The sequence below is a fragment of the Chiloscyllium punctatum genome, chromosome 26 (genome assembly GCF_047496795.1).
Source record: "Chiloscyllium punctatum isolate Juve2018m chromosome 26, sChiPun1.3, whole genome shotgun sequence".
NCBI lineage: Eukaryota > Metazoa > Chordata > Chondrichthyes > Orectolobiformes > Hemiscylliidae > Chiloscyllium > Chiloscyllium punctatum.
Window position 1 is genome coordinate 56,346,207 of NC_092764.1, and position 15,431 is coordinate 56,361,637.

The following is a 15,431-nucleotide window of genomic DNA, read 5'->3' on the forward strand; positions in this document are numbered from 1 at the left end:
GGAGAAGCAGTCAGCCTCACAATGGGATTGGACCATTGCCAAAGTTCCTGGTTAATGATTGCTGGTAGTACCCATATCTAGAATTAGATTGTAGATGCATCAAAATGGTGATAGCTGTCCTGAGGAAATTTGCCACAAGGCTGAAAGATTATTCCTGTTGTACAGCTGATGAGGACATTTCTAAAAACAAAGGCTGTTAAGATAAACAGTGAAACTTTTTTCTCCTTTGAATTTCATTCAATATTCAAGTCAGAGTTCCAAATTACAGCCTTGCCAATCCTTCTCATGAAGGCCAAGTAATTGCTAATCTTGCTGTTAAGGGCTAATTCTGCTCTCAAAGTGGGACTGGAAGAGAATGAGGGCCAGTATATTATTTTCCTATTTCCAACCAGCATTCTAAGAATGAGTTTGCAGTGTAATCTTCCTCGTTTGGTTTGACCTCTTTTGGATTTTCAGGCTGATACTTTGAAATAGGTTATTGCTCCTTGCATTAATAATTCCGAAATCAGAATACCTCATCCTTTGTATTTGCAGATTCAGAGAACATTGATTTGACCTTACTGTGACCTCTCATCAGGCTACAGGACATGCACTCAAATAGGCCGGAAAGGGAAAAAAAAGGCATTCCTGCCCCCATTCAATCATAGTAATCATATGGCATATGGTTAAATTTTATACATCAAATATGCAGAATTAATTTACTATATTCTGCTTTAATTGAATATATTCAAAAATCTTGATTGTTGTGGTATCAAATATATCAAATGCAAACAATGCTGAGAAAATATGTCAAATTTTCTCTTCATATTTCTCGACTCTCTGGAAGCTACTGTCTTGAGCTAGAATATGATTCTGTGCGCTTGTCAGCTAATACTGTCAAGGTTAGAAAATGGCAGTGGACCATTCAAGCAGGAGAGATGGCATAGTTGAACCTGCCAGATATTTTTGCCATACTGAAGAAAGCTTCCACCTGAAACATTAACTTAGAGTCAGATGGTAATAGAGATGCACAGCACGGAAACATACCCTGTGGTCCAACTCATCCATGCTGACCAAATATCCCAACATAATTTGCCAGCACTTGGCCCATATCCCTTTAATCCATTCTTATTCATATACACATCCAGATACCTTTTAAATGTTGCAACTGTACATGACTCCACCACTTCCTCTGGCAGCTCATTCCATACATGTACCACCCTCTGCATGAAAAAGTTGCCCCTTAGGACCCTTTTATATGTTGTGGTTCTGCTCGCCGAGCTGGGAATTTGTCTTGCAAACGTTTTGTCCCCTGTCTAGGTGACATCCTCAGTGCTTGGGAGCCTCCTGTGAAGCGCTTCTGTGCTGTTTCCTCCGGCATTTATAGTGGTTTGTCTCTGCCGCTTCCAGTTGTCAGTTTGAGCTGTCCGCTGTAGTGGTCGGTATATTGGGTCCAGGTCGATGTGTTTGTTGATGCCAGAGGAAACAGCACAGAAGCACTTCACAGGAGGCTCCCAAGCACTGAGGATGTCACCTAGACAGGGGACGAAACGTTTGCAAGACAAATTCCCAACTCGGCGAGCAGAACCACAACAACGAGCACCCGAGCTACAAATCTTCTCCCAAACTTTGAACCCTTTTATATCTTTCTCCTTTCAACTGAAACCCCTAAGTCCTCTAGCTTTGAACTCCCACACCCCAGGGAAAAGACTTTGCCTATTTATCCTATCCATACCCCTCATAATTTTATAAACCTCTAAAAGGTCACCCCCCAGCCTCCGACGCTTCAGGGAAAACTGCCCTAGCCTATTCAACCTCTCCTTATAGCTCAAATCCTCCAACGCTGGCAACATCCTTGTAAATCTTTTCTGAACCCTTTCCAGTTTTACAACATCATTCCAATAGGAAGGAGACCAGAATTGCACGCAATATTCCAAACATGGCCTAACCAATGTCCTGTACAGCCGCAACATGACTTCTCAACTCCTGCACTCAATACCCTGACCAATAAAGGAAAGCATACCAAACACTTTCTTCACTATCCTATCTACCTGTGACTCTATTTTCAAGGAGCTATGAACCTGCACTCCAAGGTCTCTTTGTTCAGCAACACTCCCTAGGACCTTACCATTAAGTGTATAGGTCCTGCTCTGATTTGCTTTTCCAAAATGCAGCACCTCGTGTTTATCTAAATTAAACTCCATCTGCCACTTCTCAGCCCATTCTGATCAGCCTGTCTGATCAAGATCTTCCTGATTTCTCCATCTTCTGATGCTGCCTGGCCTGCTGTGTTTTTCCAGCCTCCTGCTTGTCTACCAGATATTCTTGCTATTCTTGGCTCAGACCTTTCAGTGCCCATTGCGCTGTTCCAGCTGAGAGTAGCTATGGTAGTACAGATTAGTCAGAAATGACATCCACTTGATTGGTTTTGATGCATTTTCATAAGATCTGAAAAAATCAGTGATGAAGAGAAAACAGGACGAAGAACAGAAAAATGTGTTTGGAGGAGAGGTGAACATAAGTGTGTAAAGCAGCAATTTATAATTCAATGGATAACTTACTTTTGAAATAGCAAAAGAAAACAATTCATTGCGAATGTGAACAGAGCCCTGCTTTCTTGTGTGAATTCCCACCAAGATCTCCTTTTGATTTTTTAAAAATAAATTTGACTTTTTACTTTGGCAGGTTGGATGTATATGGATTGTATTGGCATCAGAGCCATGAGGATTGTAAGGATATCTGGGAAATTTTCTGGAATCAATGGATAATTTCAATTCTGAAACTTCTTTTTTACCGCCAAATAGGTCTTATCATTAGTTCATTGTCAAGAAACTGTATAAAGATCTAACTGTGCCACTGTTGCATTCTTTGAAGATATTAATTGTGTGCCACTTCAGTAATGCTGTCCATGAGATTGTAGTTCTTCTTTCCTGAAATTTGAAAATAAGCAGCTGAAGACAAAATTGTGTGCTATAAATAGTTCTAGATCAGATGGCCAGGTTTACTTGAAGCTTTTGCTTGCATCAGTCAAAATTAATACAATAACCTCATAATCAACTCAAAACTGAACTGTTAATATTCTAATTTCACAGTAGTCACAGTCAGCAGGAACACAGCCAATATGCAAGAAATCACCCCCATGTACCCGTAACGGATTACAAGTATAGGATTGAGTTTGTCGTGAAAAGCACTTTCTTAATTGCTGATGTTCACGAGGGATTTATTTGAGTAATTTGGGAATTGAAGTAAACAGCAGTTGTTGCACGCAATGTTTAGCCCTGCTGCTCCCTCCCTGTAAAACACAGCACGCAACTGGGACATTTGAACTGAGCAACCTGTCAGTATGTTATTTAGTTCTTTCTTGAGTGCTTTGAAATGCATTGTATCTTTTTAACTGAAATGTGATGGGACAAAAGGTTATTGCAAATGTTCAACAGGTGTACAATACAAAGTGGAATCTGAGAGATTGCTAAGAGCTGATCTTTCTGAATTTACTGCATTCAGTGACACTGGCATACCGCAGAGCAGTGAGAGGCACCGGGTTTGTGCTGATGACACCCTACCTGAGCTGTGTTAGTAGAAAAGGGAGAAGAAAAAATAGTCATTTTGGTTCTGAATGGTCATATGCACCCCCTAGTGGATGATGCAAGAGCAGCATTCAAAGAGAGCTGAGAGCCTAATTTGATGATTAGCCCAATATCCTCCAGGTGGGAAATGAGCTTATTTGTTATTTTAAATAGCTTTAAAAGAAAAACAACTTCCTAGTACCTTAATGGGCCATAGCCTTACCTGGAAGGGAGCTCAGGCATATATTCAGAAGATATGAAGACATGACTCATGGCCTACACTCTGCTGAAAAGCAGTGGGATATTGTCATTCACCTTGGTTTCCAATAGCTAGTGAGCTGGGTGTGGGGAACAATCACACAAGGTTATTATTATGTGGAAATTTATTGGGTGCTGATGACCCTCATGGTTAAATAAAGGGCTGACAAATGATTAGTAAACCTATATGCATATTTTCTTCAAAACTGATCATCTTGTTGGTTAACTTGGTGGTTGGGGAGATTAGGAGAGTAAATAATAAGCTAAAAGTGCATATTGTCACTGATACATTGCTGCAAATTCTTAGACATTGCTTGGAAACATACAATATGTTAGCATCATTGACACAGCATGTCACAGTGTATCATTGTCAACAGAGGTTGTCATTACAAAATTGACCTTGACTCTCAGAATTGATTTTAATCCTCTTTCCACCCAGAAAAGAAAACAGAATGCCATTGGCTGTTCAGGGCAATGAAATTCAAAACTAATCTATGCAAAGGTCTCAAAGCATAGAGTGTCCTTCACTGTCACTCCAAAAAGATGGCACCAGATGAAAGCAGTGTTATCATTGAAAAATGGCTTATTGTATATGTAAGGATAGAAGTACAGAAATCATATTCTGAGATTAAGAAAGAAATTGCAGGAAAACTACGTAATGTAGAATTCTGTAAGTATTCTACTTATGGTGCATGGCTGCAGAGTGTTGGAAATCTAATTAGTTTGGAGAACCTCAGGATTCCCTCTTGGAACTTTTGGGTTCACCAGTCCCATTGTGGTAATCCACATCTTAGTAATTACCATGCAGGTTCAATTGATCCATTTGAAAATTATGACTGAAGGACAATTAGACTGAAGACTAATCCAAGGCACATTACCAATGTGGATGTATACCAGATCATCAGTGATGTTGTCATCTTGCACCTTTTTGTGAACCACATCCTTCAGTAAAGGTTTCTGACAAGAAACGGGTGATAGAACCCCTCCAAATGTGCATCCATGGATTTCTCTCAGCTCCTCATGTGTAAACACCATCTGATAACAAACCTTTCTGGATCATGACCAATCTTGTATAAGTGACCAAGAATCCAGAACCAGGATTTATTCTCTAATACTTGTTAGTGGAGATTGCAAAAAGATTAGATAGTTAAATTAAGGGAAATGTTGCTAATGTCCTGTTGCTAGCTCAAACATGCAACCATAAATATAGATTTGAGTTTGGGGAAAACAGCAAGAGGAATTCCAGAATTTAGAGGTGGAGAATAAGGCAGCATTGAGTATACAAAATATTTTTGGCAGGATGGCAGGTAATCCTTTCAAGATACAAAGTGGCATCAAGGAGTCCTAGCAAAACTGGATACAATGAGAGTCAGGGAGCAAACTCTTCAGTGAGTGGAGTCACACTTGGCACACATAGCCGTGGTTGTTAGAGGTCAGTCATCTCAGCTTCAGAACATCTCTGCATGAATTGTTCAGGGCAGTGTGATAGGCCCATCCATCTTCAGCTGCTTCATCATTGACCTTCTTTCCAACATAAGGTCAGGGATGTTGACCGATGATTCCACAATGTTCAGCACCATTCATGATTCCTCAGATACTGACACAGAGCATGAACAAGGTTTGGACAATACCCAAGCTTTGGCTGACAAATGGCAAGTAACATTTGCAACACACAAATGCCAAGCAATGACCATCTCCAATAACAGGCAATCCAACTACTGGGGACATTCAATTGTGTTACTGTCACTGAATCACCCACTATCAACAATCTGGGGGTTACAATTGACCAGAAAATCAACTAGACCTCCCATGTAAATATAGTGGCAACAAGTGCAGGTCAGAGACTAGGAATACTACGACGAGTAACTGACTTCCTGACTCCCAAAGTTTGTCCACTATCTACAAGGTACAAGTCTGGAGTGTGGCAGAATACTCCTCACTTGCATGGGTGGGTACATTTCCAAGAACACTCAAGAAGCTTGACACCATCCAGGATAAAGCAGCCTACTTGATTGGCACTATATCCACAAGCATCCACTCACTCCACCACTGATATTCAGTACACACTGCTGCTATCTACAAGATGCACTGAAGAAATTCACCAAAGATCCTCAGATAGCACCTTCCAAACCCACAAACCCTTCCATCTAGAAGGACAATGGCAGCAATGTCATGGGAATACCACCATCCTGACTTGGAAATATATTGCTGTTCCTTCACTGTCACTGGGTCATATTGCTGGAATTCCCTCAATAAGGGCATTCTGAGTCTACCTACAGCACATGGACTGCAGCTGCTTAAGAAGACAGTCCATCACCACCTTCTCTAGGGCAACTAAAGATGGGTAATAAATGCTGGCAAGCTGGTGATGCCCACACTCCACAAGAGAATTAAAAAAAACACAAATTGCTGGTGAAACTCAGCAGGTCTGGCAGCATCTATGGGGAGAAAGGAGAGTTGACATTTCAAGTCTGGTGACTCTTCATTAGAACCTTTTCATGATCACCCTCTCCACATTATTTTGGTGTTTGTGCCTATATTTTAGAGCGATTCACCGCTCTTACTTGACTTATTCATCATTTCCAGCCCATCCTATGATAAATTGCACCATTATACTGTATGTTTTATTGTAATTGAAGGAATGTTTTTGATCATTGTTTTGTTGAATATTGATTTTGAAATGCTTTAATTTGATGGAGTACAATATTTTATGCACATCTTTTGATTAAAACACAATGTTTAAATTATATTCCAGCAGATCCCCATTAAAGTGTGCATTATTTAATAATTGGCAATTATTAAATTTGGACAGTTTATAATAAGTAATTTTAAGGATGTGGGCTTGGTGAGCTAATGACCAATTCTCAGTATACACTTTGTTTTTTTTTCTATTTTCTAATGCTATTACTTGGTTTATCTAAAACACAGCATTGCTTTCCTGTGCATTGATCAATACAACAAAAATGAAACTTTGTAGTGACAATGTGCATATGGTCACTGTTTATTTTCAATCACACAATTAGCTAAATTACATTTAGTGTGAGATCAGATAGCAGAGTAAGAGCTTCAGAATATCTGTGTTCTTTTACAAAGTGACCTCTCAAACAAATGCAACAGCCGGGAGCAAGTTGATTAAAGGGCATAGCAGAATTAGTTTAGACAAGGGGACTGCATTATTTGCTGCTAAGTCATGGCCTCCTGTATAGTTCAATTTCAGTAAAGTGCATGTACATGTTACATAAATTATTAAAGACCTGAAGATCCAAACTCACAACTGTCTTTCATTTGGAAGGAAACAATTCACACATATTAAAGTGTAATTTTAACCTGCTTCATTATGCATTATCAGACCATCTCTTAATTACAATTTATTGTATCTTTTCTCCATGCCCAATAGCACATAAAATCATAGAATCATAGAGCTCTATAACATGGAGACAGGCCCTTTGGCTCCATGCTGACCAAAAACTGGTCCATGCTGACCACATGTCAAAACCTTTATCTTTCATTGTTTACTGCAGCCCATTATTCTCTGGGTGATGGATTGAGGAAGTGGGAGGTGGGTGGAGATTGGAGGAGGTAATCATTTCACGATGATCAGATGTGAATATTCTGCTGTATGTGAACTCAGGGTTTAAAGAGCAGAACACTTGTCTCTTGCTTATGGGACTATGCCGAGTGACATAGCCCAACAGCCAGCGGCGTTAACAGAGAGCAAAAGTTCATTTCAGTCTGATATAAATTGCGCAGAAGATCCTGCAAGATATATTTTTGTTCCTAAAGTAGTATTGATGACTGAAATCATACCAGCAGAATGAGTGAATAAGGAAATATAGGAATATATAAGACTGGAAAGACTGCACTTGCAATAGTCAATCATTCACTCCCTTAAATACCTAATTAATTAGCTTGAATTTCTTTTAACCTTGGTCTGTCCATTTCACAATTATTCAACACTCTCTGAACAAAACTTTTAAGCTATCTCCCTTTTCAATTCTAAGCTTAAACCATGTCCCCTACTTCTAGAGTTTGTGGGTTTCTCCAACAAATTATAACAGCTCAATTGTCTGTTCTTCTGTGCTTGCCTTCTCAACATCACCTTATGGCTCAAATGTTCCAAGGTGTACTTTTCTGTGTTGCATCTAATGTCTGGACATCCTTGCTGTAGATTGGTGAGCAGAACTGTACACATTACTGCAGGTGTGATCATACCTATGCCTTGTATATATTTAACAGCATCTCTGGAGATTTGTCCTTTATCCTTAGATATTTCACAAACTGGTTGACTTTCCCTATTGCTGACACTCACTGTACTGTTGATTTTAGTAAACTGCCTGAGGTTTCTCTTGTTGGTTACCTCGAGAGAGTTTACTTGTATTCCCACAGTCTGCTTTGCCTCTCTAATTGCAGTACCTTTAATTTGCTAATTTGAAATTCCATTAGCCATTCATCAGCCCACATTCCAGTGTTTATTCTGCCCAGATGGGTTTAAAGGCAATATTTAAAAGGGAATAGGTAGAATCGGAGAATCCTCCATTCTGTCCTGGTCAATATTCATTTCTTATCAAACACCATTAAGAAGAGCAAACTATCCAGTCATTGCCTCACTATTCTATGTGAGAGCTTGTTGCAGCAAATGGTTACTATGTCACCTACATTACAACACTTCTAAAAAACCTAAATGGATATAATGCACGCAGGGAGACAATCTGAAGGTGCTACATAAAAGCAGGTTTTTCTTCTCTTATTATGTAACTGTCTTTCACAGTAGGCAATGTGCAATCTTATATTTCAGTTTTCAGCTTTCCAGCTAAGTTACATGCCTCGGTATTGTAGATTCTCTTTGGCTTTGATAAGCAAAATGAATCAAGACCAGCTCAGTCAAATATTCATCCATTCTGAAGGCAACTGCTTGGCCCTAAAGTATTCTGTACTGTAATGAACAGACAATTGCTACATCAGGCCAGTGGGACTGTTCAACTTGAAAAGGGTGGCGCAGGAAAAGCAGAGCAGGTCAGGCATCTTCCGAGAAGCAGGAGAGTTAATGTTTTGGGCATATGCCCTTCATCAGAAATGGGACTGTTCCTCTTTCCTTACTTAAAATTTGAAATGGCAAAGAGCTATTGGCCAATTTGGATGTAGTCAGAATGATGTTGACTCCATGACTTGTATTTGATTAGTTTTGCTTTTGAAAAGAGTGACAGTAATTTGTTGCTGCTAACCTCTCAGAAAGGTTTACATCAAGTTGTCCTCTGTGTTGATGGGAACTGTTTCAGGATTAGAAATGTTGGAACTAAAGAACAGTAGAAGACCACTTTGCCCATCAAGCCTGTTTTGCTACTTAAGTTTATAGCCATCCTGTGACTTAACTCTGTCTTTAGCATGTACCCCCTTATAGATATATTTCCTATAACGTGTACAAAATTTTATTACACACCTTTGGAATGGGTAGGACCTGAATTCAGACCACTTCTCTCAGAGATAGCGACACTACCAGTGAATCACATATCCTTTTATACACTTGATGAACAAAAACAATCAATCTCAGATAAAATAAACAATTAATCTAGCATTTATGGAAGAAATTTCCAAACTTTTACGACCCTGTCTTGAAATGTTTTCTCTTCTGATGTCACCCTCAAAGTAATTCCAATTGTTATACAATGCCCCCTAGTCCTAGACTTCCTAACCAGCAGAAATAATTTCCTTCGAACCAATCTATCACCCAACATTTTAATCAAATTATCCTTTACCATTATAAATTCCAGGAAATGCAGACCTCGTGTGTGTAATCTCTCCTCGCAATTTATTCGGTGGAGTCAAAGTATCAATCTGGCAAAGCTACTTCAAACTTTATCAGAAATTATGTGTTTCTAAGGTGCTATGTCTAGTACTGCTCATAGTACCATCTTAGCTTTTAGCTCAGTTAGCTCTTGTGTTACTATTTGAATGCATCTAGACTCAAGTCAATGCAAATGACTAGTACCTTAGGACATTAATTCTGGTCAATTCTGCCCCTGCCCATGTTTCATTTCCAGCTGCACAGGCTACTTGTATACATCTTGAATTAACATTATATATTAACCTTGCTTGTGCCTGTGTGATAACATGAAACAAATGGCTGCTTTGCTAGCTGGGGGTATTATATTGACTATTGCATTCACACTGGTTATACAATCTCAGCATGAAGAAATCCTTTTGCGACCAATGCAACTTTCAGTTGGAACAAAAGTAATCTTGAAATAACACTTCTAAAGGAAGGCATTTGTTCCAGCAGAGAACAACAGTGATTTAAAGAAACATTCACAGGCTAGATCATTTTACAACTTCTCAAGCCTTATCACTTTGCTGAGGAGGGTTTCTCAACCGGATAGGAGCTAAACTAGTGTGAGGTAAATAAGGGAGAAAATTAGACCAAATGTTTCGTTTTAAAGAAAACAGTTTAAGATCACTTAGAAATAAGAGTGGCGGATGCATACAGGTCTTGTTTGTACTCAAAGTACTGTTTATTATTGAAGGCTCATTCTAACCCTGTGATATGTGTAATGATCTTCACTTTAACTTCCAGCTCTTCTCTTCAGTGAAGCTGGTGCGACTGGCATGAAATGTAATCACATATACAAAGGATTTGCTGAATGTTTGTTGAAGTTGGGAGATAGCCTGGCCAAAAATATCGAAGGGGAGGCCGAAGAAGTGAAGGAACTGGACACAGTTTGCCGGTGAGCTTATAGATATTTGCTACAAGGAGATAGTTCTCCTGGTGTTCTTATGGTCAGGCATAAAAATTCCACTTTTCCACAGTTAAAAATCACACAACACCAGGTTATAGTCCAACAGGTTTAACTGGAAGCACTAGCTTTCAGGGCGCTTCTTCTTCATCAGGTGGTTGTGGAGAATAAGACCATAAGACACAGAATTTATAGCAAAAGTTTACAACTGAAATGATATGTTGAAAAAGACCTGCATTGTTTGTTAAGTCTGTCATCTTTTATATGAGATGACGGAGCAGCGCTCTGAAAGATAGTGCTTCCAAATAAACCTGTTGGATTATAACCTGGTGTTGTGTGGTTTTAAATTTTGTCCACCCCAGTTCAACACCGGCACCTCCAAGTCATCTTTTAGAATGACCATGTTGGTTTCAGTTCTTTCATATGTAAATTCCAGAACTTTTTTAAAAGTTACATTCTCAAATGAACTTTCACAATAGGTGCTGTGTCAGCTCAGGTAATACATTGAAGGGGTGAGGTTAAAGTTTGTCTGTCTGTGCCCCAATGTTCAGACTGATTCTATTTCTAAAAAAGGGATTTACAGAGTCTTACATGTATTCATGCAGTTTTTGAGCAAAATAAAATGTAATTCTGCAAGTACAAATTCACCCCACAAACGTATATGTGGGTGTGTGTGGGGAGGGTGGTGTGTGAGTGTCTGTGAGCCAGTGAGTGTCTGTATTTGTATGTGTGTGAGTGTAAAGGGGTATACATCTGTAAGATGATGAGTGTGTGAGTGTGGGAGTGTATGTGTGAATGTATGAGAGAAAGCTTATGTATGAGAGAGGGTCTGCATTGAGTGTATGGGTCTGGAGTGTGTGTGTGTATGTGTGTGTGTATGTGTGTGTGTGTGTGTGTGTGTGTTGCAGTGCAGTCGGGTCATCTGTAGTGTGACATAAACCCAAGGTCCCGGTTGAGGCCAACCCCATGGGTACTGAAATTGGCTATCAGCCTCTGCTTGGCCACTTTGATTTGTTGCCTGTCCCGAAGTCCACCTTGGAGGATGGTCACCTGAAGGTCGAAGCCAAATGTGCTGGACCACTGAAGTGTTCCCCGACTGGGAGGGAACACTCCTGGCTTGTGATTGTTGTGCGGTGTCCACTCATCCATTGCCGAGGCTCTACTTGGTCTCACGAATATACCATGCTTCAGGGCATCTTTGCCTGCAACGTACGAGATAGACAATGTTGGCCAAGTCTCATGAGTAGGTGCTGTGTCCATGATGGGTGGTGTCTCTTTTGCAGCGCCTGCCATGTCAGGGTTGTATAAAGTTGCCCTGAAAGCTGGGCAGTTTGCTGCGAACAATGATCTGTTTGAGGTTTGGTGTTTGTTTAAAGGCAAGAAGTGGAGATGTGGAGAAGATCCTGGCGAGGTGCTCATCCTCAATGATAATGTGTTGCAGGCTGCGATGAACATAGCATAGTTTTTCAGCTCCTGGGAGGTACTGGCCAATGAAGGATACACTGTTGGCTGCTGCCCGTGTCCATCTCCTGAGAAGGTCGTTACTGTTTCCTGCTGTGGCATGTCGGGACTGGCAGTCGATGAGTTGAGCATTGTACCCCGTTGTCATGAGGGTATCCTTGAGTACTTCCAAGTTCCTCCTCACCTGAACAGATCCTATGTGTACGTGGGCTTGTCTATAGTAGCCAAGCCTGCTCTGGCATCACCATGGAAAACGTTATCACCACAGGGAAGTCGATTGTCAACATATCGGCCCCCACACTCTTTAACCAGAAAAGATTGAAGTTCTTAGCAGGGGTCTCAATTTCTGCCCCACCACCAAAATGGACCCTGTGGGTCTTGCAGCAGACACAGAGGAATGAGACTCTGAGAATTCTCCCAATGAGCTCACCGAGGAACTGGAACAGTCATCACAGGGATTGGTAGAGGGGCAACCAAAGAAGGAGTCAACTTGGACCCCACCAGAGGGCCGCTGTCTTGGGCTTGACATGTAAGCTCAAACCGTCAGGAAATATATAAATGCCAGATTCATCACCTGCACACACAAGATAGAACAAAACATCACCCGATCTCAACTGAATGCTATCCATGCTCTCAAATCCAATCACAACATTGTCATCAAACTAGCAGATAAAGGAGGACCCATTGTCATTCAGAATAGAACAGCTTACTGCACGAAAGTGTACCAACAACTGAATAACTAGGAACACTACAGGCAATTACCAGCCAATCTGACCAAAGGGCACACCCGTGAACTAAACACATTGATCAGGTCTTTGGATCCAGTTCTTTAGAGTTCCCTATGTGCCCTCATCCCACATATTTCTCGTATAGGTAACTCCGACTGCCTTCCGACAATACACAAAACCAACATGGCAAGACATCCAATCGTATCAGGCATTGGGACCCTGTGTGAGAACCTCTCTGTCTATGTCGAAGGCATTTTGAAACCCATTGTACAGGGGACCCCCAGCTTCTGTCACGACACTACAGAAATTCAGCACCCATGGACCAGTCGAACTGGGAACACTCGTCATCACAATGGACGTATCAGCACTTTACACCAGCATCCCCCCACAATGATGGCATCATTGCAACAGCCTCAGTACTTGACACCAACAACTGCCAATCTCCGAGCACTGTCCTACAACTCATCCGCTTTATCCTTGACCACAACGTCTTCACCTCTGACACCAATTTTTCATCCAGACACACAAAACTGCCATGGGGACAAAATTTGCACCCCAATATACCAACATTTTCATGCACAGGTTCAAACAAGATGTCTTCTCTATGTAGATGTCCAACCAACACTATACATCAGGTATATTGACAACATTTTCTTCCTCAGGACCCATGGCAAGGAGTCACTGAAACATCTACACAGTGATATCAACGGGTTTCATCCCACCATCAAACTCACCAAGGACTACTCTTAAGTATCTGTCTGATTCTTAGACATATGCATATCCATCAAGGATGGGCACCTCAGCACCTCACTCTACCGCAAACCCACAGATAACCTCACAATGCTACACTTCTCCAGCTTCCACGCGAGGCATATTAAAACAGCTATCCCCTACGGATAAGCCCTATGCATACACAGGATCTGTTCAGATGAGGAGTAACGTGAGGAGACACTTGGAAGTATTCAAGGATGCCCTCATAACAACGGTGTACGATGCTCAACTTATCGACTGCTAGTTCAAACATGCCACAGCGAGAAACCATAATGATCTCCTCAGAGACAGACACGAGCTGCAACTGACAAGTACCCTTCGTTGTCCAATATTTCCCAACAGCTGAAGAACTATGCCATGTTCTTCGTGACCTGCAACACATTATCGATGAGGATGAGCACTTTGTCAAGACCTTCCCCACACCTCCACTTCTTGCCTTTAAACAACCACCAAGACTCAAACAGATCATTGTTCGCAGCAAACTGCCCGGCTTTCAGGACAACACAATACAACCCTGACACGGCAGATGCTGCAAGATGTGTCAGAGTGTCGACACAGATACCACCATTACATGTGGGGTCATCACCCACAATGTATGTGGCAGGTACTCATGTGACTCGGCCAACGTTGTCTATCTCATACGCCACAGGCAAGGATGCCCTGAAGTATGGTACATTGGCGAGACTGAGTAGAGGCTGCAACAATGGATGAAAGGACACTGCACAACAATCAACAGTTGGAGAACACTTCAGCGGTCTGGGCCGTTTGGCTTCAGATCTTCAGGTGACCATCCTCAAGGCAGACTTCGGGACAGGCAACAACACAAAGTGGCCACCAGCATAGGTTGATAGCCAAGTTCGGTACCCATGGGGATGGCCTCAACTCGGACCTTGGGTTCCTGTCACACTACAGGTGACCCCACTGCACTACACTCTCTTTCCGCCGCCACCCCACCCCCTCCCACACACACACACACCCTCTCTCATACACAAGCTGTCTCTCATACACTCACACATATGCACACCCCACAATCATACCCACACACGCAGCCCCTCACCGATGTATATCCCTTTACACTCACACACACATATATATACAGACACTCACACCCCCAACACTCCCACACACACACCCACATGCACACACACATAAGTTTGTGTGGTGAATTTATACTTGCAGAATTACATTTTATTTTGCTCAAAAACTGCATGAATCCATGTAAGATTCTGTAAATCCCTTTTTTAGAAATAGAATCCGTCTGAACATTGCGGCACAGACAGACAAACTTTAACTTCACACCTTCAATGTATTATCTGAGCTGACACGGCACCAATTGTAAAAGTTCACTTGAGAATGTAACTTTAAAAATGTTCTTAGATTTACAATGAAAGAACAGAAACCAATATGGTCATTCTAAAAGATGACAGACTTAAGAAACAATCTAGGTCTTTTTTCAATATATAATTTCGGTTACATCACACTGTAAACCTTTGCTATAAATTCTGTGTCTTATGATCTTATTCTCCACAATCACTTGATGAAGAAGCAGTGCTCCAAAAGCTTGTGCTTCCAAATAAACTTGTTGGACTATAACCTGGCGTTGTATATTTTTTAACTTTATACACCCCAGTCCAACAGCAGCACCTCCAAATCACTTTTCCAAAGGTGGTTTAACAGACAAGTGGGAGTAAACTAACTCATGATGCTCCCTGGCCCATCAGCAACCACAGAAACTTATTTATATGGAAAGCTGCCTGTCAAAAAATGCTGAACTATCATTCCAAGGATAAGAAAGGGAAACAGTTGCATCTATATAGTGCCTTTCACCACTATAAAATGTTCCAAGTGCTTAATAGCCAACAAAACAGTATTAAAGCACAGTCACTTCAAAATTTACAAAATACTTTACAATTCGTGCACATAAAGCTCCCACAAACAGC

The 15,431-nt window shown here is 41.1% G+C and overlaps 1 protein-coding gene across 1 annotated transcript in view; it reads left to right on the plus strand.

Moving 5' to 3' along the window:
* The window catches only part of nrn1la (neuritin 1-like a), a 46,786-nt gene that overhangs the window by 7,598 nt on the left and 23,757 nt on the right, over window positions 1-15,431 (plus strand). Inside the window, exon 2 of the mRNA XM_072547462.1 lies at window positions 10,372-10,522. Coding sequence (XP_072403563.1) covers window positions 10,372-10,522 — 151 coding nt within the window. The remainder of the gene's footprint in view (window positions 1-10,371; window positions 10,523-15,431) is intronic.